We start from the raw sequence: 24,793 nt of genomic DNA on the forward strand, positions 1-24,793 counted from the left end.
ATTGTATGCCCTGGCCTCCCAACAAGAGATGGCCAAGACTCCAGTAGCTGCTCACAGATGCTGCCATGGGCCATGGGGGCAGCATGAATGCATCTCTCCCAGACAGCGTGTGTGTGTGCCAGCAGCTAGCAGGTCAACCTTGACTCATCCCTAGCAGGGTACCGATTGAAAATGCTCAGGTCTTCTCATCAGTGGCAGCAGCAGCATTCCATAGCAGTGGAGTTCGTCAGGGTGGCATGTATGTCGTGGCTGAAGTCACCAAAAAATATTAGTCATGGAACAGCCTCAACATGTATTTGCTTTAATTCACAATACTTTCACACCAAGTGACAATTGGCTACTGGCAACTGAAGAGAATAGAATAGAATGTGCACTTCATAAGACCCAGAATGTATGCTGGTTGGCTCATGCCAGTGATGTTATTGAGCTATGCCAATTAGTGAATTTGACCCTGTTTTGTAAGCTTGTCAGCACTTTTATCTGTTGTGTGGTGTCCCATCTATGGCTTTCAACTCTTTAGCTTCACACTTTCTGCCATTTTAGCTGGCTGAAAGTCGTTCTTGTGTGTGATTCATGCAGAATGACATTATGAAGTGATCATTTTGCTGTGGTCGCATGCTTCACTCTCTGCTCATATGTGGTGTGGCTATGCCCCAGTTATGTTCCTCAGTGTTTGCTACAATGGGTTTCCTTCGTGGTTATATTCTGATTGTGACTCTGCACGTCCTGTCTTGGATCAGCCCTGTGCTTGCCACGGAAAAGGCTTTAAAAATTTGACATTCACCTAGAATTCCTTTCTGCAGTCCCACAGTGCAGATGAGATGATTTGAATAAACAATAAAGAGAGGGTAAGAAATCAGAGAAAAAATATGACATCATCGAGGTTAAATGGTTTAGCAGGATTTGATAAAAATTTTATAGCACTGCATTTCACAATCATTTTTATGCAGAATATACTGAAAAAAAAAAAGATTTTATGGTTTTCATGACAACCAGACTCTCCCTTGTAGCACCAACTTGAAGAGATTTACAAGGAATACTGAGAGTGACATGTTTGCTTCTAGCAGAACAAACAAGAGGCAGCCCGTTCTCAAGTAAGTCACCTGGCGATGATGAGGATCACGGTGTTCTTAAAGACATTCCAGCTGGAGAATATACTCAGGAAGCCTGTCCTGTCTGCCTTGCTGTTGCCCACAGTCTGGATAACCTGCAAGGCAAATGCAGGCACAGTGGAGCCGTTGGTGGTCGCGATGTCACGCAGCACTGCCAGTGCCTCCTGCTCGCGACCCCTGCATGCCAGCCAGCGCGGAGACTGCGGAAACCATCTGCACCGGAAAGAAAGTAAGTCTCCTGTAAGTACTGTTAGTAATTTGTTTGTTCTTAAACCAGTCTTACTACAATGCTGTAGGTGCCAGATAAGTATAAAGAGGAGACAGAATGAAAAGTTACATAATCCATACATTTGGGCATGTACACTGACTGCCTGACAAAAAATGTGTGGCACACAAAAGGGAATGAGGAAACAAAATGTTACTTTACGAATTGAAAGAGTATGTGATGTTATTTTAGCGATTACCAAATCAAGTCACATTTACAAAGAACTTGGCAGTAAGAGCCAACTTACAGTCTGATGTGACATCCCCGCTGGCCTGGATGCATGCAATTATTCGGTTGGAAAGTGTGTCATAAAACTGTTTTATCCTCTTTTCATGCAGGCTGAAACACAACTGTTGCAACACATTCTTGATATCATCAATACTGACACTAGGAGGGAGATGATAGCTGGTCCCACATACATTTTATTAGCGACAGATCTGGGGTCTTGCTGTCTGCAGGAGTACTTCTACACCACACAGACAGTTCTTAGAGACATGAGCCATGTGTTGTAGAGGACTGTCCTGTTGAAACATGGTAGCACAATGCTGCCACATGTGAGGTAAAACATAGGGGTACAGGATGTCCATGACATATGGATGTATCATCAGAGTTCCTTCAGTCAGTACCAACTGTGACCTGAAGTCATGCACTGTGGATCTCCACGACATGGCACCAGTGGGAACACTGCTATGCATCTTCAAAACACTAAAAGGATGGTACCTCTCCCCATGTCACTGCATTACTCACCAATGATGGTCATCTAGGACAGTGCAGAACTGCACTTCATCACTCAATGCAACATTACACTATTCATCAGTTGATCGTGATTACTGATCACAGCAACACTTCAAAGGCAGCCATCTGTGTTGTTGTGTTAATGGCAGCCTGTCTATAGGATAGTAATTCCCTATTCTGGCTGCTGGTAGTCTCCAAACAGTGGTGCAAAATGACACAGAATATTGGTCTTGGATGGGATGTGCAGTTGTGAAGTATTTACAGTGTGCTTGGAGCACAACATGGTGATCCTCCCTTGGAGTGGTCAGATGTGGTCAAGAGGAGCCTTGATGACAAGTATGCTTGCCCTCACATTTCCATGCAATCCAGTATCAGGCCACAGTCACATCTGAATGCCCCACAAATCTGAAAATTACAATGATTTGTCCAGCTGCCCGAATGGAGCCCCACAATGCAGCAGTTTCTAACTCTTCTCAGATACTGATAACGCTGTCTAACTCTAGTATGTCACATCTCTGTGTCTTTCACAGTGATCACTGAACATCTGACATTGTTCACATGCCTTATAACCCTACCAGGCATGGTAATGATGCAAAACACGAACACTAGTGCACTATTGTGGCCGTTCTACATCTCACACAGAATTGAAAGTCTAATAATTTGAATACCAGCAGATGGTGTGTGCATCTCCGAAATAACATTGACATCCATCCATGTCTTCTGGGTACTCCAATTCTTTTGTCAGGTACCATAATTACTTGCACTAAAATGTCACACTCAAGGAAAATATTTGCAATGTGGCTGTTTTGTATCAATGTAAACCAAATGAGTTTATAGTAACAAAACTAATGTCACACTATTTGTTCATATCTCATCATTGGCCAAAGTGCATGCACACACACACACACACACACACACACACACACAGACCTTAAGCATTGGAGCTATGATGCATCCCATTATATATGAGCTAATTTTCTCTCTGTCCCTCTGAAGAACTGAGTGAGTCTCCCTCAGTGTTGAATGATACATTGAGGTGAGGAAGAGAACACAGATCTTGTTTATATGATTTCCAGTATAAATTTAAAAAATGAACAATGAGTGAAATTTAATTTAACTGAGATGAAAGGTGAAATTATTTTTGACTTTTTAAAACAAAAGTAGTATTCTATTTCAATTGTTTCTTTATTTCAAGTAAACTTTATTTTAAATGGCCAGGCATTATTTCATTTTTCTCCAGTTTTTTTTCTCCATGTTCAAATGTTGCTCAATGTGATGACCATTTGCATCCACGTCAGCCTGTAATCATAGTAGAGATGCCATTTCACAACTATTCACAGCACTTTTTGAACAGTGGACAATGGCATGTTTAGTTGTCATGACACAGCTCATGCATTTCATGAAGACTGTACACTGCATCCAGTATTCTCTCATGCAACAATAACTTTTTCAACAATTTGTGGGACAATTAGCTGTCGGCCTAGGACAAGGAGCAATTCTCAAATTGCCAGTTAATTCAAAATTCCAAATCCTGTTTTTCAACACTGGTGTGAAAAGAGGATCTCTCTGTATTCCTGTAACGTTTCCATACTCATGAACAGCAGCAGCCTATTGCTTTTGATAAAACTGCTTTGCGAGTAAAGCCCTGCACATCTTGTCCAGACCCATGTTGACTACCTTCAACTGTAATGCACAGTACCTGTGTTTCAACACTATGTTGTCGTATCAGTACTGGTGCCTAATTGCAAGTTGTATAACATGAACACTACTAACAACACAAATTCTGCAGCGCACAGTCTGAACATCAATCTTAAATAGGTTCTGTTTACACTGACTTAAGTAGCGGGAGTTTAATTACAACCACCCCGTAGAATATACAGGGACAGACAGATGTTCTTGTGTGAAAATATATAGGATCTCCATACTAATGCTCTAGAAAGTGTTTCAAATGTGGAAATGAAGATGGCAAGTCAGGAATTTCTGGCAGCTATATTGTTATGATATGCAAATTGGATACCTCCAAGATAGTTTACAGTCAAAAAGTGTTGTCTGAAAAGTGATATTTTAAGTTTGTATTTTGGAGAGGTTTAACTGTAATGTTTCGTTAACTTGGCTGGTCTATAAACAGTGGTAAGTTAATGACAACTGATGTAAAGTGCATTCGATTTGCAAGTAAACACTTTTAAGTACCCATTGGCGAAATTTTAAGAATGGATGTGTAGGTAGAATTAATCATTTTAAAAATATGTTGTTATGGTAGATATATGTGAAACAATGACATATCTGAAAAAAAATATTACACTTGTACCTACTTGTGGGAAAATCTTGACTCTTTTCTGTGTGATTTCCCCAAACAACCAAAATGTTGCCTACCATTATTTACAGCCAGTTATACAGAGTGTGCACGCTGTGAGAGGTATGAGTGTTTGTTCATCTTCGCTGGTGTGCAACACATTGCTTCTACTGAACAAATACTCATAGCTCTTAAGGTATACATTGTAGTTTATATTTATTTGACATTTTTCCTTGTTTTAGTCCATACTAGCTGCTGCCAAGGTGTGAAAAGCAAAGAACTGCTGGCAGTAGAAGAGATGTGTTTCATAGTATCGAAGATGGAAAAGTGTTCATATCTCTTGAGATATACACTCCTGGAAATTGAAATAAGAACACCGTGAATTCATTGTCCCAGGAAGGGGAAACTTTATTGACACATTCCTGGGGTCAGATACATCACATGATCACACTGACAGAACCACAGGCACATAGACACAGGCAACAGAACATGCACAATGTCGGCACTAGTACAGTGTATATCCACCTTTCGCAGCAATGCAGGCTGCTATTCTCCCATGGAGACGATCGTAGAGATGCTGGATGTAGTCCTGTGGAACGGCTTGCCATGCCATTTCCACCTGGCGCCTCAGTTGGACCAGCGTTCGTGCTGGACGTGCAGACCGCGTGAGATGACGCTTCATCCAGTCCCAAACATGCTCAATGGGGGACAGATCCGGAGATCTTGCTGGCCAGGGTAGTTGACTTACACCTTCTAGAGCACGCTGGGTGGCACGGGATACATGCGGACGTGCATTGTCCTGTTGGAACAGCAAGTTCCCTTGCCGGTCTAGGAATGGTAGAACGATGGGTTCGATGACGGTTTGGATGTACCGTGCACTATTCAGTGTCCCCTCGACGATCACCAGTGGTGTACGGCCAGTGTAGGAGATCGCTCCCCACACCATGATGCCGGGCGTTGGCCCTGTGTGCCTCGGTCGTATGCAGCCCTGATTGTGGCGCTCACCTGCACGGCGCCAAACATGCATACGACCATCATTGGCACCAAGGCAGAAGCGACTCTCATCGCTGAAGACGACACGTCTCCATTCGTCCCTCCATTCACGCCTGTCGCGACACCACTGGAGGCGGGCTGCACGATGTTGGGGCGTGAGCGGAAGACGGCCTAACGGTGTGCGGGACCATAGCCCAGCTTCATGAAGACGGTTGCGAATGGTCCTCGCCGATACCCCAGGAGCAACAGTGTCCCTAATTTGCTGGGGAGTGGCGGTGCGGTCCCCTACGGCACTGCGTAGGATCCTACGGTCTTGGCGTGCATCCGTGCGTCGCTGCGGTCCGGTCCCAGGTCGACGGGCACGTGCACCTTCCGCCGACCACTGGCGACAACATCGATGTACTGTGGAGACCTCACGCCCCACGTGTTGAGCAATTCGGCGGTACGTCCACCCGGCCTCCCGCATGCCCACTATACGCCCTCGCTCAAAGTCCGTCAACTGCACATACGGTTCACGTCCACGCTGTTGCGGCATGCTATCAGTGTTAAAGACTGCGATGGAGCTCCGTATGCCACGGCAAACTGGCTGACACTGACGGCGGCGGTGCACAAATGCTGCGCAGCTAGCGCCATTCAATGGCCAACACCGCGGTTCCTGGTGTGTCCGCTGTGCCGTGCGTGTGATCATTGCTTGTACAGCCCTCTCGCAGTGTCCGGAGCAAGTATGGTGGGTCTGACACACCGGTGTCAATGTGTTCTTTTTTCCATTTCCAGGAGTGTATGTACTTTGTAGCCTTTGTTTACTGGATATTTATTTCTTACAAATAGTTTTCTGTTGAGGGCAACTGCAGCTGAAGTAGTCTGAAGTGTTTTCTTAACCATGGGCTGTCACTGTTGCTAGTTGGGGCTTTTACCTTTTCTTGTTTTCTTGTTTTGCTCTTTTTATTGTAGGTAAATGCACTTTTAACATGTCAGTTTTTCAACTGGTCAATTTGAACTATGACACAATGCTTGTTGTTAGTAAAGATAATTATTTTTGGAGAGCTGAGTACCCATCCTTCCTGCATCAGGACTGATATGTTTTACTGACTTGTGAATATTTCATATTGGTTGTTGTGGGGATTACAGAAGTGTCCGATTCCACCCGTCTGCTTTGACCCATGACGTCACCAATATGGTGGAAATGGCCATTCTAAGAGTCTCCAATGTGGCACTTATGACGTCATTATGTAAACACGGCAACAAATACGAAAATACATGTAAACAAGACAATAACATCTCCCTTCAAAAATAAAACCAAACTATCGGGACAACTGCGGGAAATGGGGGGTTTTAGGGTGGGGACAAGCGAAATATAACAGTAAAAAAGCACACTACGATCCCAAAACACACAAAATGGTGGAAAAAAAATTACAACATTCCGCTACACCAATAAAATCTACTGGAATTGGACATTCCCCTTGACCTATATAGCTCAACCGCAACTGTTGATACCTACAGCTACAAAAATTGGAATCAGACATTTCCCGTGACCATAGCTGACAATACCAAAACACCAAAGGCTACAACTACGAAAATTGGACTTGGTCATTTCCCCTGACCTACATAGGTCAACAAAAACTATTAATACTAGAAAAGCAACACCTACAACTACAAAAAATAAAATGGAAACCACAGCACCTCAAAAACCCAAGAATTAAACATTCCTACATAAATTAAAACACAATCAATACACTGTAAATACAAAAAACATCACAACTCGAGTAGAATACCTAGACACAAAAAAATAGTTACTACCAACAAATTCTGGCACTGCAAACTAGGTCAGCCCACCCCACCCCCAGGCCCTCACACACACACACACACACACACACACACACACACACACACAAACTGCCACATGTACCTGTCCCTGGTCCAAGATGCCATAATTCTGGGCAACCTAATGTTCTTGAGACAAATACTACACTTCACAATCTCAACAATTAGTCCAAATAACTGCAGGAGTTTAATAACAGACAACTTGTCCTCCCCCATGTCCGATCGTAACATGGCATTGTGTATTTCATCATATCTGTACCCAACAACAGAAGCCACACAATAAATAAATTGTCTTACCACACGACAAACAGTAAACCAATAACATTAACGAAAACACCAAACACATAATCAAAAAATTATTGATAACTCACAGAAAAAACTTCTAAACCTTATGTCCTGAACTACAAACACTGCTAATGAGTTCACACATCCAATACCAAAGCTTAAATGAACCCAATACAATACATTACACTCAGCACATACACACACACCACCAGAGGGCACCAGCAAACACTACAAGACGACATCTACAAACACAACAAACTCATAAACTCCGCGCCGTAATGACGTAACATATCACAACACCCTTGTGTCACGTCAAAGCAGATGGGTGGAATCGGACACTTCCATTGACCCAAATGTCAGTTAGATTTCAGTTTTGACAGCACTTGGTCACAACAGTGAAGATTAGGTATTTTGTGTATGATAAATTTATTAAAAGCGCATAACAATGTTTCATTCAGACTATGTATTAATTCTGTAAATATTATCAGTTCCAGTTCACTGTTCACCTATTGTGACAATCTCCGGACAAACGATCAGGGTAGTATTATATTCAAATGTTTTACATTTTTCATATTATACTTTCTGACATGTTCCACACCCACAAGCATCATCTCATTTTTTGGGTCTATGGAACAAACACTGAACAAAAACTGAATCTAATCTAATCTAATCTAATCAAAGATATTGGATGGTAGTTTTGTGGATCACTTCTACTACCCTTCTTGTAGACGGGTGTGACCTGTGCTTTTTTCCAAAAACTACGACAGATTGTAGTTAGAAGAGGGGATAACTCAACCATAAATTCAGTATACAATCTGACAGGGATTCCATTGGGGCCTGAAGTTTTGTTCAGTTTTAACAATTTCAGCTTTTTATCAACACCACTGAAACTAACACACTTATTTCATTGATCTTTTCAGTGGTGGATTAAATTGGGGCAATTCTAAAGGAACTTTTGAAAATGGAGTGAAGCATTTCATCCTTTGCTTTGCTACCCCCAATTCCAGTTCCTGTCTCATTCGCTAGGGAATGGACACTAACTTTGGTGCTACTAACAACCTTCACATATGACCAGAATTTCTTTGAGTTTTATGAAATATCATTTGATAATATTCTGCTATGGTAGTCATTGTAGGCATCACACTTTGTCATGTTGATAGCCAGACATGTTCCAATAGCCAGACATGTTCCATTCAGCATGTCTCTATCTATAGCCCTACACTTTGTTTTACACATATTGTGCAGTAATCTCTGTTTCTTTAGAAGTTTCTTTACAGTGACTGTATACCATGGAGGGTCCCACCCATTATGAACTGTTCCACTGGGTACATACCTATCTAGAGCACAGTAAACTAGTCTTTTAAACTCGAGCCATAGTTTCTCTATGTGCTCCTGCCCTGTGCTGAAACTTCCACATTCTTCATTGGAATATAATGTTTACTGAACATATATATCTTTCTGCTTGCTTTAGTTGTCCTTCGTACTTTGGTAATCATTGTTGCCACAACTGTGTCATGGTCACTGATACCAATTTTGATGTGGACAGCCTCAAGGAGGTCAGGTTTGTTTGTTGCCAGTAGATCCAATACATTTCCCCATGAGTGGGGTTCCTAACTGTCTGTTCTAGGAAGTTTTCAGAGAAGGCATTTAGTAATGTTTTGAAGGATGTATCATCACGACCACCACTAACAAAACTATAATTTTCCTAGTTAATTGTTATATGATTAAAGTCTCCATCGATGATTATAGTATGATTGGGGAATTTCTGTAGAAGTGAACTGAGGTTTTCTCTAAAGTTTTCAGTACATCAGGAAACGAGTTTTGTGGGTGATAGAAGGATGTAGTTATCATATTATGCCCAGCCCTAATACTGAGCCTTGCCCAAACAATCTCATATGCAGTTTCAGTTTCTACCTTGCTGGACTGCAGTTTCTTGTCTATTGTGACAAGTACAGCACCTCCATTTCCATTTGCCTATTCTTTCAATATACACTTAATTATTCCCCAAAAATCTCACTGTTATCAATTTCAGATTTCAACTAGCTTTCCGCATCCAGTGTTTAAGTGAGCTTCATAGCTGTTCCAGAGCACTTCAAACACAGGCACTTTGTTGTGAATGCTTTGGCAGTTTATCATTAGGATTTTAATACTCTTAGCTGTGGGAGGCATTTCTTTCGATCTTACACTGATACTTCCATGAATCCTGCTGCTATCATCATCTGTATTGTATGGAGAGTTGCCTAATCTAGAAAACCCTTGTATTCAGCCCAAACACAGTCAGGTACCTGACCCATTTAGGGGGACCCTACAATTCTCAACCCCATGGTGCAAGTCCAGGATGTTGCAGCCTAGCTTGCTACATAACCTCTGAAGTCTCGGCTTCTGTTATTTGCTTCAAGTCAGAACCAGAGGGCCATGATCAGTTCTGGAGACAATGCTGCAAATTGTGAGCTTCATTGAAACGCCATGTGCAAGGCTGATCTTCTGTCTCCTCAGTCAGTCGCTGCAATGACCCAAGAATGACCTCAGAGTCCAGACGACAGGCATTATTTGTGCAATGTGTGTCACAATCTGCAGTTGGTTGCACCCTGTTCCCTCAATGGCTGCTGCAATAGCCTCTTCAACATATTGAATGAGGCCCCCAGGCATACACACTGAGGCACTTGGTGTCCTTTCCTGTCTCTTCCTACCATTTCCTTAAGGAGCACCATCATTCATCATACATTTGAATTGCCAGTGATTAATAGACCCCTACCCTTTCATGTTTGCCTGCTCTTGACACCAGACAGGTGAAGCGAGTACCACTGACTCAGTTTCAGTGAAAGACAGCACCTCAAACTTATTGGTTAGAGGGATGAGTACAACACCCTGAGTCCTCCATGGTTCCCGTCCAACCTCCACAGGATGTCTAGATCTACTGTTGACAGGCCACTCTCGGTCAAATGGATGAGTAATGACAGATCCTGTGCTTTCTGCAGAGGAGACAGGATCCACAGGAAAGGATAGTACTTGAGGTAGCTCTGGTACCGGTAGCACAGGTACACAAATCTTGGGAGATCTTCCATCGCAATGATTCACAGCAGCTGCCAATCATTTGACAGTAGTCAGCGCGGTTTCCAGCTGTTTATGAATGTCAGCCAAGTCATCCCATGTTTGAGAGCAGCATTCACAGTGGGGCTGCATTTTGGCAGTGAACAAACAACTTTAAATTAAGTCTGCTGATTATCTTTTAATCTGTTGAGCTAAAAACTTGTGCGAATTTCCTGTAAGAATTGAAGCAAATACCCAAAACAAAATTTCTTTTAAGGCAACACAAAAACCTGTGTTAAAAATTACTAGTATCTAAAACGTTTTGAGGTTGCCTACAGTTGTTAGCAAACTTGAAAACAGAGTTAATTCACAATAAATGCAAACCAGCATCTGGCCGTTTAGATTTAGGTTTTCCCTGATTTCCCTTAACTGCTTAAGGCAAATGTCTGGATGATTTCTTTGAAAGGGCACAGCTGATTTGCTTCCCATCCTTGATACAATCCGAGCTTGTCTCAAATGACCTCAATGTCGAAGTGCCGTTAATCCAATCTTCCTTTCTTCCTTTTACAACAAATGCAGATAATAAATACTGCTACTCCTCTTTTAGGAAACAGCTAGATGTAACACAGTATGTTAGTTAGAATATCTGCTGCAGTAACTAAATCACAAACACTGATTTACTATAAATGTGTGTGTGTGTGTGTGTGTGTGTGTGAGAGAGAGAGAGAGAGAGAGAGAGAGAGAGAGAGAGAGAGAGAGAGAGAGAGAGCGAGTTTAGTGATTATTTTCAGGTTTTTCGTAAGATTTTGTTTCCCACAGATTTATGCAATCAGATTACCAAAATGTAGTTTTAAAGTTTAATTAATTAATTTAAACCTCATTATAAACAGAGTCCCCCCCCCCCCCCCACCCCACCTTTATTGAAACTAAGAGTTTGCATTTTGCAGCCTATAAGGGTTTTTAGCATGTTGCTTATGGGTTTTATAATTGCATGTTTTGTTGGTGTTTTTTATTAACGTACATCAAGAGTTTATCTATGTGTCATACAAGTTTTGTCTACTGTGCTGTGTTGCTCAGCCTGCTGTTACATGACGTCTGATTCATGGAACTAATGGGTGAGTTTGAATCCTGCTCCATTTCTTGTATTCTCATTCAACTCCAGAACTCAACTGCACTCTTGCTGACATTTGAATTGTATTAAGCAAGTTAGTGGTGGCAAGAAAGTCTGAAAAGCTTGTGAGAGTTTTGCAGTGTGGGCTGCACTGAGTAATAGTTGTTAAGAAAAAAATTCAGTATGTCGCATTGTTTCTGAATAAATTAGCATTGAAGTTAGTCAATTAGGCAATTGTGCACGTAAATTCATGTGGCCTACCAGACACGATTAGTGTCATTATTCTCATAGCTTAGATAACAGTGCATGAGATTGCACAGCCTTTGGCTCAGGTTCAGTCCTTACTACCATCCCATTTCCAATTTTTGTACTGCTGCCTTGTTCGGTTTTAGGAAACCAAATGAGGCACACATTTGGTGGCTCTGTCTCCGCCAGGCCACTTGAATTTGTGCACTTAATGGTCTGATTGTCTAACTTCAATGACAATTAACTCAGAAATTGCACAACTTATCAGTTTATTTTATTTATTTATTTATTTGTAACAGTTATTTCTTGGCACGACCTAACCTCCAATAACCTGACCAGCTGTTCAGATTGTTTCTGATCACAGTGCAACAGTAATACCAAGTTCACGATAATGCAGCTGCTTTTTAACCATTGTACTATTCCAGTGTGTTGTGAACAGCAACGATAAAGGTCTCTGAAGTGAGCCGACTGGCCATTCATGTGGTTTTGTGCTTTGTGTCAGATTGTTATGCACTCTTTGCTCTTGAAAATCAGTCTCCTGATGAACTGCCGCTTCCAAACAATATTCGCTGACACACACATAAACTGCACACATTTTTATCGTCATTGTATTAAAAAACAAGTACACCTTCACACCTTTCATTTTATATGCATCACCTGAAGAAGAAGAACAGGGTAAAACAACTGATGGCTGCAAATGACATGAAATAGTTCCAGTTGGGCAGTGCCCAAGACACCAGACCAGCAAGCATCATTCCAAGGGCCATGCTACAGGATGCGTAGCGGTTGATAACAGAGCGGTGCTTGATGTCTGTAAGTTCCAGGCCTGAAACAAGTGAGAACAATATTAAATTATTTCAGGTATGAGCTAGCAAACTTTACAGATTTTGTGTCAAAGTTTCTTTGAAATTTCTCATAACAAAAGGACTAAGACAAGGCTGTGTTCCGATCCAATCCCATTTAAAATGTATATTGAGGAACTGACTCAGAACTGGCATTGAATTCACGGCAATGTGGATGTAGTTGTGGAAAATGAAGTTTAATTCACTCTTTATGAGCAGTTTGCTACAGTATTAGCCAGAGAAGATTGTTAATAATGTTCCGAAAATTTAGAGGATAATGTAAGTAATGTAAACTGGCAAATTATCTACTGAAGATTCTGTAGTAATGCAGGGAATCAAGCCACAGTAATTTTAATCTGCCATCCTCCATAAAATTTCATGGTGATCCCAATAAAACTCGAATGTTGATTTATCTATAATAGTTTAGGATTTACTGTTAAAGTGAAATCAACAAGTTTTGTAACAAAGACCTGAATGCTAAAATCTGAATGCTTTGCACAATCTTAATGATCGACATTTCATAGAGAAGCACATCATTAAAACGACAAATGATGTGAATATCAACCGTGTAAGTTTATTTGTTTAACAGATATAGTAAATTTAAATTATCAGTATTTACAGTTAAGCATCAGATCATCATTTCCTCCACACAAAACACATTGAACAATGACAGCATGACACCGTACTGAACCATTAGGTAACAGAATATCTGCTGTAAAGCTTACTGCATAATAGTTACTTTTGTTCAGTATTTATTTATCAGAAAGCACATTGGTGCAAGGCTACTGGCCATGCCATTCAAAGTTAAGAAGGAAATTGTATTGGTTTTATGTAAAAGAATTAAATGTTTATTATGTAATTGATATTATTGTTACTTTATTTACAATGTGAAAGTGGTCAAGCTTTGATTATTTAAATGTGGTACGTTAAAATGTAAATGTATAATGTGGAATAAGCTGTAGCCAATCAGATGGACGGCTTCAGGAAAGGTAACTGCCCTAGTCAGTTGAATGAGTATGTTTGGCACGTGGGAAGTGCGGCCAGCGACAAGCGGAGGGACAGTGCTGGTGCAGACGTGAAAGCGGACAGTTCTGGTCGAGACATCAAAGGGTGCAGTTCGGATTGAGACATGAAAGCGGACAGTTGGTCTTTATGCAGCTAGGAAGTGAAATAACTTAGAAAATTTCGCATTGTGTCGTATTGCGGGACATAGTCTTTGAGTGGTGAACGGCTGCACACCTGGGTGAAATCTAACTTTTTGTGTAAATATTGAGATGGAGTTTTGGACTTGTTTTGCGATGAGGTTGTGAATGATTGAACTGTGTCAAATGGATATGCGCTCAAGTCTAACAGTAACTCTAATACGACCACTTTTGCTATGAGTTTGCTTTCTGAATAAACATTATTCTAAACAAATCGCAACTGTGTGGCCTACATCGTTTATGGGTCGTTAATTTAGTTCCCAATATTATTATTACTGTTGTTGTTGTTGTTGTTGTTGTTGTTGTGGTGGTGTTCAGTCCTGAGACTGGTTTGATGCAGTTCTCCATGCTACTCTATCCTGTGCAAGCTTCTTCATCTCCCAGTACCTACTGCAACCTACATCCTTCTGAATCTGCTTAGTGTATTCATCTCTTGGTCTCCCTCTACGATTTTTACCCTCCACACTGCCCTCCAATACTAAATTGGTAATCCCTTGATGCCTCAGAACATGTCCTACCAACCGATCCCTTCTTCTGGTCAAGTTGTGCCACAAACTTCTCTTCTCCCCAATCCTATTCAATACTTCCTCATTAGTTATGTGATCTACCCATCTAATCTTCAGCATTCTTCTGTAGCACCACATTTCGAAAGCTTCTATTCTCTTCTTGTATAAAACTATTTATCGTCCATGTTTCACTTCCGTACATGGCTACACTCCATACAAATACTTTCAGAAATGGCTTCCTGACACTTAAATCTATACTCAGTGTTAACAAATTTCTCTTCTTCAGAAACGCTTTCCTTGCCACTGCCAGTCTACATTTTATATCCTCTCTACTTCGACCATCATCAGTTATTTTGCTCCCCAAATAGCAAAACTCCTTTACTACTTTAAGTGTCTCATTTCCTAATCTAATTCCCTCAGCATCACCCGACTTAATTTGACTACATTCCATTATCCTCGATTTGCTTTTGTTGATGTTCATCTTATATCCTCCTTTCAAGACGCTATCCATTCCGTTCAACTGCTCTTCCAAGTCCTTTGCTGTCTCTGACAGAATTACAATGTCATCGGCGAACCTCAAAGTTTTTATTTCTTCTCCATGGATTTTAATACCTACTCTGAGTTTTTCTTTTGTTTCCTTTACTGCTTGCTCAATATACAGATTGAATAACATCGGGGAGAGGCTACAACCCTGTCTTACTCCCTTCCCGACAACTGCTTCCCTTTCATGTCCCCCGACTCGTATAACTGCCATCTGCTTTCTGTACAAATTGTAAATAGCCTTTCGCTTCCTGTATTTTACCCCTGACACCTTCAAAATTTGAAAGAGAGTATTCCAGTCAATATTGTCAAAAGCTTTCTCTAAGTCTACAAATGCTAGAAACGTAGGTTTGCCTTTCCTTAATCTTTCTTCTAAGATAAGTCGTAAGGTCAGTATTGCCTCACGTGTTCCAGTATTTCTACGGAATCCAAACTGATCATCCCCGAGGTCGGCTTGTACAAGTTTTTCCATTCGTCTGTAAAGAATTCGTGTTAGTATTTTGCAGCTGTGGCTTATTAAACTGACTGTTCAGTAATTTTCACATCTGTCAACACCTGCTTTCTTTGGGATTGGAATTATTATATTCTTCTTGAAGTCTGAGGGTATTTCGCCTGTTTCATACATCTTGCTCACCAGATGGTAGAGTTTTGTCAGGACTGGCTCTCCCAAGGCCGTCAGTAGTTCCAATGGAATGTTGTCTACTCCGGGGGCCTTGTTTCGACTCAGGTCTTTCAGTGCTCTGTCAAACTCTTCACGCAGTATCGTATCTCCCATTTCATCTTCATCTACATCCTCTTCCATTTCCTTAATATTGTCCTCAAGTACATCGCCCTTGTATAGACCCTCTATATACTCCTGCCACCTGTCTGCTTTCCCTTCTTTGCTTAGAACTGCGTTTTCATCTAAGCTCTTGATGTTCATACAAGTGGTTCTCTTATCTCCAAAGGTCTCTTTAATTTTCCTGTAGGCAGTATCTATCTTACCCCTAGTGAGATAAGCCTGTACATCCTTACATTTGTCCTCTAGCCATCCCTGCTTAGCCATTTTGCACTTCCTGTCGATCTCATTTTTGAGACGTTTGTATTCCTTTTTGCCTGCTTCATTTACTGCATTTTTATATTTTCTCCTTTCATCAATTAAATTCAATATTTCTTCTGTTACCCAAGGATTTCTACTAGCCCTCGTCTTTTTACCTACTTGATCCTCTGCTGCCTTCACTACTTCATCCCTCAAAGCTACCCATTCTTCTTCTACTGTATTTTTTTCCCCCATTCCTGTCAATTGTTCCCTTATGCTCTCCCTGAAACTCTGTACAACCTCTGGTTCTTTCAGTTTATCCAGGTCCCATCTCCTTAAGTTCCCTCCTTTTTGAAGTTTCTTCAGTTTTAATCTACAGTTCATAACCAATAGGTTGTGGTCAGAGTCCACATCTGCCCCTGGAAATGTCATACAATTTAAAACCTGGTTCCTAAATCTCTGTCTTACCATTATATAATCTATCTGATACCTTTTAGTATCTGCAGGTTTTTTCCATGTATACAACCTTCTTTCATGATTCTTAAACCAAGTGTTAGCTATGATTAAGTTATGCTCTGTGCAATATTCTACCAGACTGCTTCCTCTTTCATTTCTCTCCCTCAATCCATATTCACCCACTATGTTTCCTTCTCTCCCTTTTCATACTCTCAATTCCAGTCACCCATGACTATTAAATTTTCGTCACCTTCACTATCTTAATAATTTCTTTTATCTCATCATACATTTCTTCAATTTCTTCGTCATCTGCAGAGCTAGTTGGCATATAAACTTGCACTACTGTAGTAGGTGTGGGCTTCGTATCTGTCTTGGCCACAATAATGCGTTCACTATGCTGTTTGTAGTAGCTTACCCACATTCCTATTTGCTATTCATTATTAAACCTACTCCTGCATTACCCCTATTTGATTTTGTGTTTATAACCCTGTAGTCACCTGACCAGAAGTCTTGTTCCTCCTGCCACCGAACTTCACTAATTCCCACTATATCTAACTTTAACCTATCCATTTCCCTTTTTAAATTTTCTAACCTACCTGCCCGATTAAGGGATCTGACGTTCCACGCTCCGATCCGTAGAACATGAGTTCTCTTTCTTCTGATAACGACATCCTCTTGAGTAGTCCCTGCCCGGAGATCCGAATGGGGGACTATTTTACCTCCGGAATATTTTACCCAAGAGGACGCCATCATCATTTAATCATACAGTAAAGCTGCATGCCCTCGGGAATAATTACGGCCGTAGTTTCCCCTTGCTTTCAGCCGTTCGCAGTACCAGCACAGCAAGGCCGTTTTGGTTATTGTTACAAGGCCAGATCAGTCAATCATCCAGACTGTTGCCCTTGCAACTACTGAAAAGGCTGCTGCCCCTCTTCAGGAACCACACGTTTGTCTGGCCTCTCAACTGATACCCCTCCGTTGTGGTTGCACCTACAGTACGGCTATCTGTATCGCTGAGGCATGCGAGCCTCCCCACCAACGGCAAGGCCCATGGTTCATGGAGGGAGGATTATTACTGTTATTACATGTTATGTTAACTTTGTATTTCGCAAACTTGCCATCAGCCAGACAATTTAACCAAAGGATCACAAGTGTCTAATTTAGGCATGTAATGCGACACATGTGGTTCAAGCCCTAGAAGAGTTTGAGCCAAGACATTTTGATGAAGAGGAACAGCATGTGAGCCCAAACATGTTTGGGATGTTAGCCCGCGATTGAAGAATAGTGAAGGCTTAGAAACAACACAAGAGAAAATCGAGGCTGTATGGTATGCAAGCAGCTGGAAGTGACTTGTACTAAAGTTAGTAAATGTACATAATATATAAATAGGAAAACTGACTAAGAGGAAAAATAACACAACTGAACTCCATATAAATTCTTCTGTCTTCTTTTTGGTTTATTTGTTGATCAGTCCTATACACCTGCAGTATAGGCTATTTGGATTTCCAATAACTGTTACAAACTAATCAACTCGGCAATGCTTCACAACTGCTAAATACATATGAGAATTGGATATACATAATCAAATCCCCCCTCCCCTTTTCTCTCTGCCTCTCACCTCCTCCCCTCTTTCCGTGTGCATCTCCTCCTCATTCCCTCTGCCTACTTTCTATATCCATTTACGCCCTTCCCTCTGTCTCCCTTCTGGATCTGTGAGCGAAGTAGCTTCAATGGTAGTTTTCACATAGTTTTAATCTGTGAATAGGTAGGATTGCAAAGGTTTGGATGATTTAGATTCTGTAGTAGTATTCTAGTCCTAAGCTGGTAAGCGTTAATACAACTTTCCTGTTTTCTGTAACACCAATGGTGAGGGAGAAAACAAACAGCACGTCACTGTGTATACAACTTTTGTTTGAGAATATGTGTAAGGACAGAGAATAAATACAAGAGAAACAGTTTGTCTAATGTTTTACATGCTCTCCTTTCATAGTTGAAGCACTGCAAGAAATAAATCCAAACCGCAAATTTTGCAGCAGTGTGGCATTTTATTTCTCACATTCATCTTTAATAGAAAACCTGTACACTGTCATTTGGCTAATGGCTCTGAGCACCATGCGACTTAACTTCTGAGGTCATCAGTTGCCTAGAACTTAGAACTAATTAAACCTAACTAACCTAAGGACATCACACACATCCATGCCCGAGGCAGGATTCGAACCTGCGACCGTAGCGGTCGCTCGGCTCCAGACTGTAGCGCCTAGAACCGCACGGCCACTCCGGCTGGAACTGCCATTTAAAACTGGAATAATGTACAGTGTATACCTGTTTGAAAGTTTATTATAGTGTCAGTAAAAGTAGGAGTAGAACATTTTGAGCCTTTTGGTAACATTTCAAATTTCATATATTAAATAAATAAATAAATATATTAGATACATTAAAAACGTTTATAGTGTATATCTGGATGAATGATCATTAGAATATCATGTTGTTGTTGTGTTCTTCAGTCCAGAGACTGGTTTGATGCAGGTCTCCCAGTACCTACTGCAACTTACATCCTTCTGAATCTGTTTAGTGTATTCATCTCTTGGTCTCCCTCTACAATTTTTACCCTCCATGCTGCCCCCCAATACTAAATTCGTGATTCCTTTATGCCTCAGAATATGTCCTACCAACTGATCCCTTCTTCTAGTCAAGTCGTGCCACAAATTTCTCTTCTCCCCAATTCTATTCAATACCTCCTCATTAGTTATGTGGTCTACCCATCTAATCTTCAGCATCCTTCTGTAGCACCACATTTTGAAAGCTTCTATTCTCTTTTTGTCTAAACTATTTATCATCCACATTTCACTTTCATACATAGCTACACTCCATACAAATACTTTCAGAAAAGACTTCCTGACACTTAAATCTATACTCGATGTTAACAAATTCTCTTCTTCAGAAACGCTTTCCTTGCCACTGCCAGTCTACATTTTATATCCTCTCTACTACGACCATTATCAGTTATTTTACTCCCCAAATAGCAAAACTCATTTACTGCTTTAAGTGTCTCATTACCTAATCTAATTCCCTCAGCATCACCCAACTTAATTAGACTACATTCCATTATCCTCGTTTTGCTTTTGTTGATGATCATCTTATATCCTCCTTTCAAGAGACTCCATTCCATTCAGCTGCTCTTCCAGGTCCTTTGCTGTCTCTGACAGAATTACAATGTCGTCAGCGAACCTCTAAGTGTTTTTTTTCTTCTCCATGGATTTTAATGCCTACTCCGAATTTTTCTTTTGTTTCCTTTACTGCTTGCTCAATACACAGATACAATAACATTGGCCGGCCAGTGTGGCCAAGCGGTTCTAGGCACTTCAGTCTGGAACTGCGGGACTGCTACGGTCGCAGGTTCGAATCCTGCCTCACGCATGACTGTGTTGTGATGTCCTTAGGTTAGTTAGGTTTAAGTAGTTCTAAGTTCTAGGGGACTGATGACCTCAGATGTTAAATCTCATAGTGCTCAGAGCCATTTTAACCATTTTTGAACCAATAACATCGAGGACAGGCTACACCCCTGTCTCACTCGCTTCCCAACCACTGCTTCCCTTTCATGCCCCCCGACTCTTATAACTTCCATCTGGTTTCTGTACAAATTGTAAATAGCCTTTCGCTCCCTGCATTTGACCCCTGCAACCTTCAGAGTTTGAAAGAGAGTATTCCAGTCAACATTGTCAAAAGCTTTCTCTAAGTCTACAAATGCTAGAAACGTAGGTTTGTGTTTCCTTAATCTATCTTCTAAGATAAGTCGTAGGGTCAGTATTGCCTCATGTGTTCCAACATTTCTACAGAATCCAAACTGATCTTCCCCGAGGTCAGTTTCTACCAGTTTTTCCATTTGTCTGTAAAGAATTCGCATTAGTATTTTGCAGCTGTGTCTTACAAAACTGATAGTTCGGTAATTTTCACATTTGTTAACAGCTGCTTTCTTTGGGATTGGAATTATTACATTTTTCTTGAAGTCTGAGGGTATTTCCCCTGTCTCATACATCTTGTTCACCAGATGGTAGAGTAGTTCTAATGGAATGTTGTCTACTCCCGAGGTCTTGTTTCGACTTAGGTCGTTCAGTGCTCTGTCAAAATCTTCAAGCAGTATCGTATCCAATCATCTTCATCTACATCCTCTTCCATTTCCATAATTTTGTCCTCAAATACATCACCCTTGTATAGACCCTGTTCTTCTTCTTCTTCTTCTTCTTCTTGGACCCTTTTCTTCTTCTTCTTGCATTATGGCCTCTGTAGGACCACGGGTAGCCCCTTCATGGACTGCATTTTCCTCTTCTTCTCCCAGAACCTTTTCATTCTTTCTCTTCTTCTCTCCCGCTCTTCTTCCGAGATCCTCAGTGTCCTTTTCTCCTATCGGCTCCAGTGGTGACACTCTAATCTTTTCCTGTATTCTTCTCTGTCACTGATCTCCAGCATATTGGTCGGTTTATATTTGTTCCTCCAATTTTCCTTTCCTTCGACCTTGATCCCCAATTCCAACCAGTCCTTCTGAAGTTTAACAACCCACTTTGTTCTGTCTTTCCCCTTGTCCTCCCTGTTGTTTCCCACACTCTCTTTGTCATTCTGTCCGTACTCATCCCAACTACATGTCCAGCAAACCTTGCCCTTTTGAGTCTGATTTCCCCAGATATTGTTCTCAACTTCCGGTACAATTCTTCCCTAGGTCTTTGCATTCACCTCTCTCCACCTCTTTTGGGACCTAGTATTTTTTAAATCGCTCCAGGCAAATGCCGGGATGGTTCCTTTGAAAGGGCACGGCCGACTTCCTTCCCCATCCTTCCCTAATCCGATGAGACTGTTGACCTCGCAGTTTGGTCTCTTCCCCCAAACAACCAACCAACCAACCTAGTATTTTTCTCAGTATTTTTCCCTGTTCTTTCTCTAGTTTTTCTTCCCCATTTCTTCCTAGTGTCATTGTCTCAGCTGCATATAATACTGCATTCCACACTGTTGCCTTGTAGTGGCTTATCTTTGCTTCTGTGAATATATTCTTTTTATTGTAACACTCTCTTGTCATACAGGAGGCTGACCTCATCTTCTTTATCCTATCTGTTATTCCCTACATGCTCCTGTTCCTTCCTGTTAAAAATTCTCCTAGGTATTTAAATTTTTCCACCATTTGAACAGTGCCTTCCGGTGTTTCCCAGTCTGCAGTGGTGTTGAATGTCTTTGTCTTGTTATAGGCTATTCTCAGTCCCATCTTTCTGGCTACCTTACTTAAGTTGTCGAGTTGTGTCTTTGTGTCTTCTTCCGTCTCACTTACTATTGCTATGTTGTCTGCAAAGGCTAGGCAGTCCGCATGAGCCCTGCTGTCCTTTTTGTCCCCCACATGGGTCTTTGGTATTCCCATGTCGTCGTGTATTGCTCTCCACTGCCTGATCACTTTGTCCAGTGCTATATTGAACAACAGTGGTGACAAGCCATCTCCTTGTTTAACAACAGCCTTGATCTCAAATTCTTCTGACAGTGCTCATCTGAATCTCACCCTTGCTTTTTTGTCTGTCAGAATTTCTTTTATGAGATCTTGTGTAGTTCCATCAAGTCCTCTATTCTTCAGGATCCTAACAAGAGTCTGCCTGTCGATAGAGTCATATGCCTTTGTGAAGTCCACAAAGGTTATTACTGTCTTTTTGTTTTTTTAAGGCCCTATGTTCGATCAGTTGCTTCAGGATAAATATTTGTTGTATATAACCTCTTCCCTTCCTGAATCCCACTTGGTAGTCACCAACTGTACTTTCTACCTGTTGTTCTACTCTCTTGAGCCAGGTGGCGCAGTGGTTAGGCACTGGACTCGCATTCGGGAGGACGACGGTTCAATCCCGCGTCTGACCATCCTGATTTAGGTTTTCCGTGATTTGCCTAAATCACTCCAGGCAAATGCCGGGATGGTTCCTTTGAAAGGGCACGGCCGACTTCCTTCCCCATCCTTCCCTAATCCGATGAGACCGATGACCATGCTGTCTGGTCTCCTTCCCCAAACCAACCAACCAACCAACCAACCATTTTGTATCCGACCTCTAGTAGCGATATTCCTCTGTAGTTTGCATCTCTCTTGTCCCCCTTCTTATGTATTGGTACTACAATTGCATTCTTCCATCCTTCTGCCAACTTCTTTGTTCTCCGGACTTGGTGGATTGTGTTGGTCATGTTGTCTATTGCTTTGTTGCCTCCCAACTTTATCATCTCGGCTGCTATACCATCTTCTCCAGTTGCCTTATTATTCTTTAGATCACTTATGGCATGAGCGATTTCATCCCTGGTTGGAGGGCGCGGCTCAATTCCATAGTGCGATCCATTCCATGACCTAAAAAATTTTTTTTTGATGGGATGGCTCGTGTCCATCCAGTTATGCAACTGAAGTTGTTAGACCCAGAAGATGTGTGGGGATACAGACACCTTTGGTAGCCACCCCTAACATGGAGTACAGCCGCTACCTGATATGTTTCAGTGGCCATTCTGCTCTCTCTGCCGTTGGGAAGTGACGTTCCTCTTCCACCTTCGAGACAATTGGCCGGGATTCACCTGTAACCCTACGTAGGGGCCCTAACTGGGTGCTACCATCCGGAGCCAGATGTACCCAGGTTATTTTGCAAAGCTGTTACTCCTCCCCCTCCTCCTTCCCCATGAATTGCAAGATGGGACCCCGGGCGTGGGACTGGCAATGGAGGAGTTTGTATAGACCCTCTATATATTCCTTCCACCTTTCTGCTTTCCCTTCTTTGCTTAGAACTGGGTTTCCATCTGAGCTCTTGATATTCATACAAGTGGTTCTCTTTTCTCCAAAGGTCTCTCTAATTTTCCTGTAGGCAGTATCTATCTTATCCCTAGTGAGATATGCCTCTACATCCTCACATTTGTTCTATAGTCATCCCTGCATAGCCATTTTGCACTTCCTGTCGATCTCTTTTTTGAGACGTTTGTTTGTAAATAAAGCAGGCAAAAAGGAGTACAAAATTTCTGTATGTGAACTTGATAAATGTAAGTATGTTAGATCCATGCATACCAGCCATGGCCTTCATTTAAATCACAGTGGGAAACAATTTTTGGTTGAAGAAGTCTGTCGTTTAGCAAATTTGAGTCACAACAGGCATAGTATGGAAGCAGTCCAAAGTACTTTGGACAAATGGGTCATATAGATCACGAATACGACATTTAGTAATGATGTGGAATGTGTAACTTAAACAATAATTTTCTTTACACAAAATAATTAATATTTTTTTTACAGTTACTATTTCATATCTAAGAATTCATCTATTGAGTAGAAGGAGTTGTCATTCAGAAATTCTTTTAATTTGCTTTTAAATGTTGGTTGGCTATCTGTCAGACTTTTAATATTATTTGGCAAATGACCAAAGATTTTTGTGGCAGTTTAATTTATCCCTTTCTGTGCCAAAGTGAGATTTAATCCAGAGCAGTGAATATCATCCTTTCTTCTAGTGTTGTAGCTACGCAAGTCGCTGCTATTTTTGAATTGCAGTGGGTTATTAATGACAAATTTCATAACGGAATATATGTATTGCGAAGGTACTGTGAGTATCCCAAGTTCCTTACATAAGTGTCTGCAAGGTGATCTTGGGTGGGCTCCAGCTATTATCTGATTACACACTTTTGTGCAATGAATACTTTCTCTCTTAATGACGAATTGCCCCAAAATATGATGCCATATGAAAGCAGTGAATGAAAATAGGCATAGTAGGCTAATTTACTGAAATGCTTATCACCAAAGTTTGCAATAATCCTAATAGCATAAGTAGCTGAACCTAACCGTTTCAGCAGATCGTAAATGTGTTTCTTCAAATTCAATTTCTCATCAGTACACACACCTAGAAATTTTGAGTATTCTGCCTTAGCAACAGACTACCGTTCATAGTCTATATTTATCAATGGTGTTATGCCATTTACTGTACAGAATTTTATAAACTGTGTTTTCTCAAAATTTAGTGAGAGTCCATTGCAGAGAACCACTTAATAATTTTCTGAGATACATTATTTGCAATTTCCTCAGCTGATTCTTGCTTCTTGGGTGTGATTACTATACTTGTATCATCAGCAAAAAGAACTAACTTTGCATCTTCATGAATATAGAGTGGCCAGCCGTTAATATGTATTAAGAACAATAAGGGACCCAAGACTGAACCCCGTGAGACACCATTCTTGGTACCTCCCCAATTGGAGGGCTTTGCTGATTTTTGCAGACTTATCTGTTTTGTTAATTTCAATCTTTTGCATTTTTCCAGTTAAGTATGAATCAAACCATTTGTGCACTGTCACACTCATACCACAATAC

At 41.2% G+C, this 24,793-nt stretch overlaps 1 protein-coding gene across 1 annotated transcript in view; it reads right to left on the reverse strand.

Annotated features, from left to right (window-relative positions):
* Positions 1-856: 856 nt before the first annotated feature.
* LOC124606601 (solute carrier family 22 member 7-like) overlaps positions 857-24,793 on the reverse strand; it is a 66,478-nt gene continuing 42,541 nt past the window's right edge. Inside the window, exons 4-6 of the mRNA XM_047138586.1 lie at positions 12,549-12,717; positions 1,104-1,325; positions 857-956 (exon numbers count right to left, since the gene is read on the reverse strand). Coding sequence (XP_046994542.1) covers positions 857-956; positions 1,104-1,325; positions 12,549-12,717 — 491 coding nt within the window. The remainder of the gene's footprint in view (positions 957-1,103; positions 1,326-12,548; positions 12,718-24,793) is intronic.

Source organism: Schistocerca americana, chromosome 3 (genome assembly GCF_021461395.2).
Source record: "Schistocerca americana isolate TAMUIC-IGC-003095 chromosome 3, iqSchAmer2.1, whole genome shotgun sequence".
Taxonomy (NCBI): domain Eukaryota; kingdom Metazoa; phylum Arthropoda; class Insecta; order Orthoptera; family Acrididae; genus Schistocerca; species Schistocerca americana.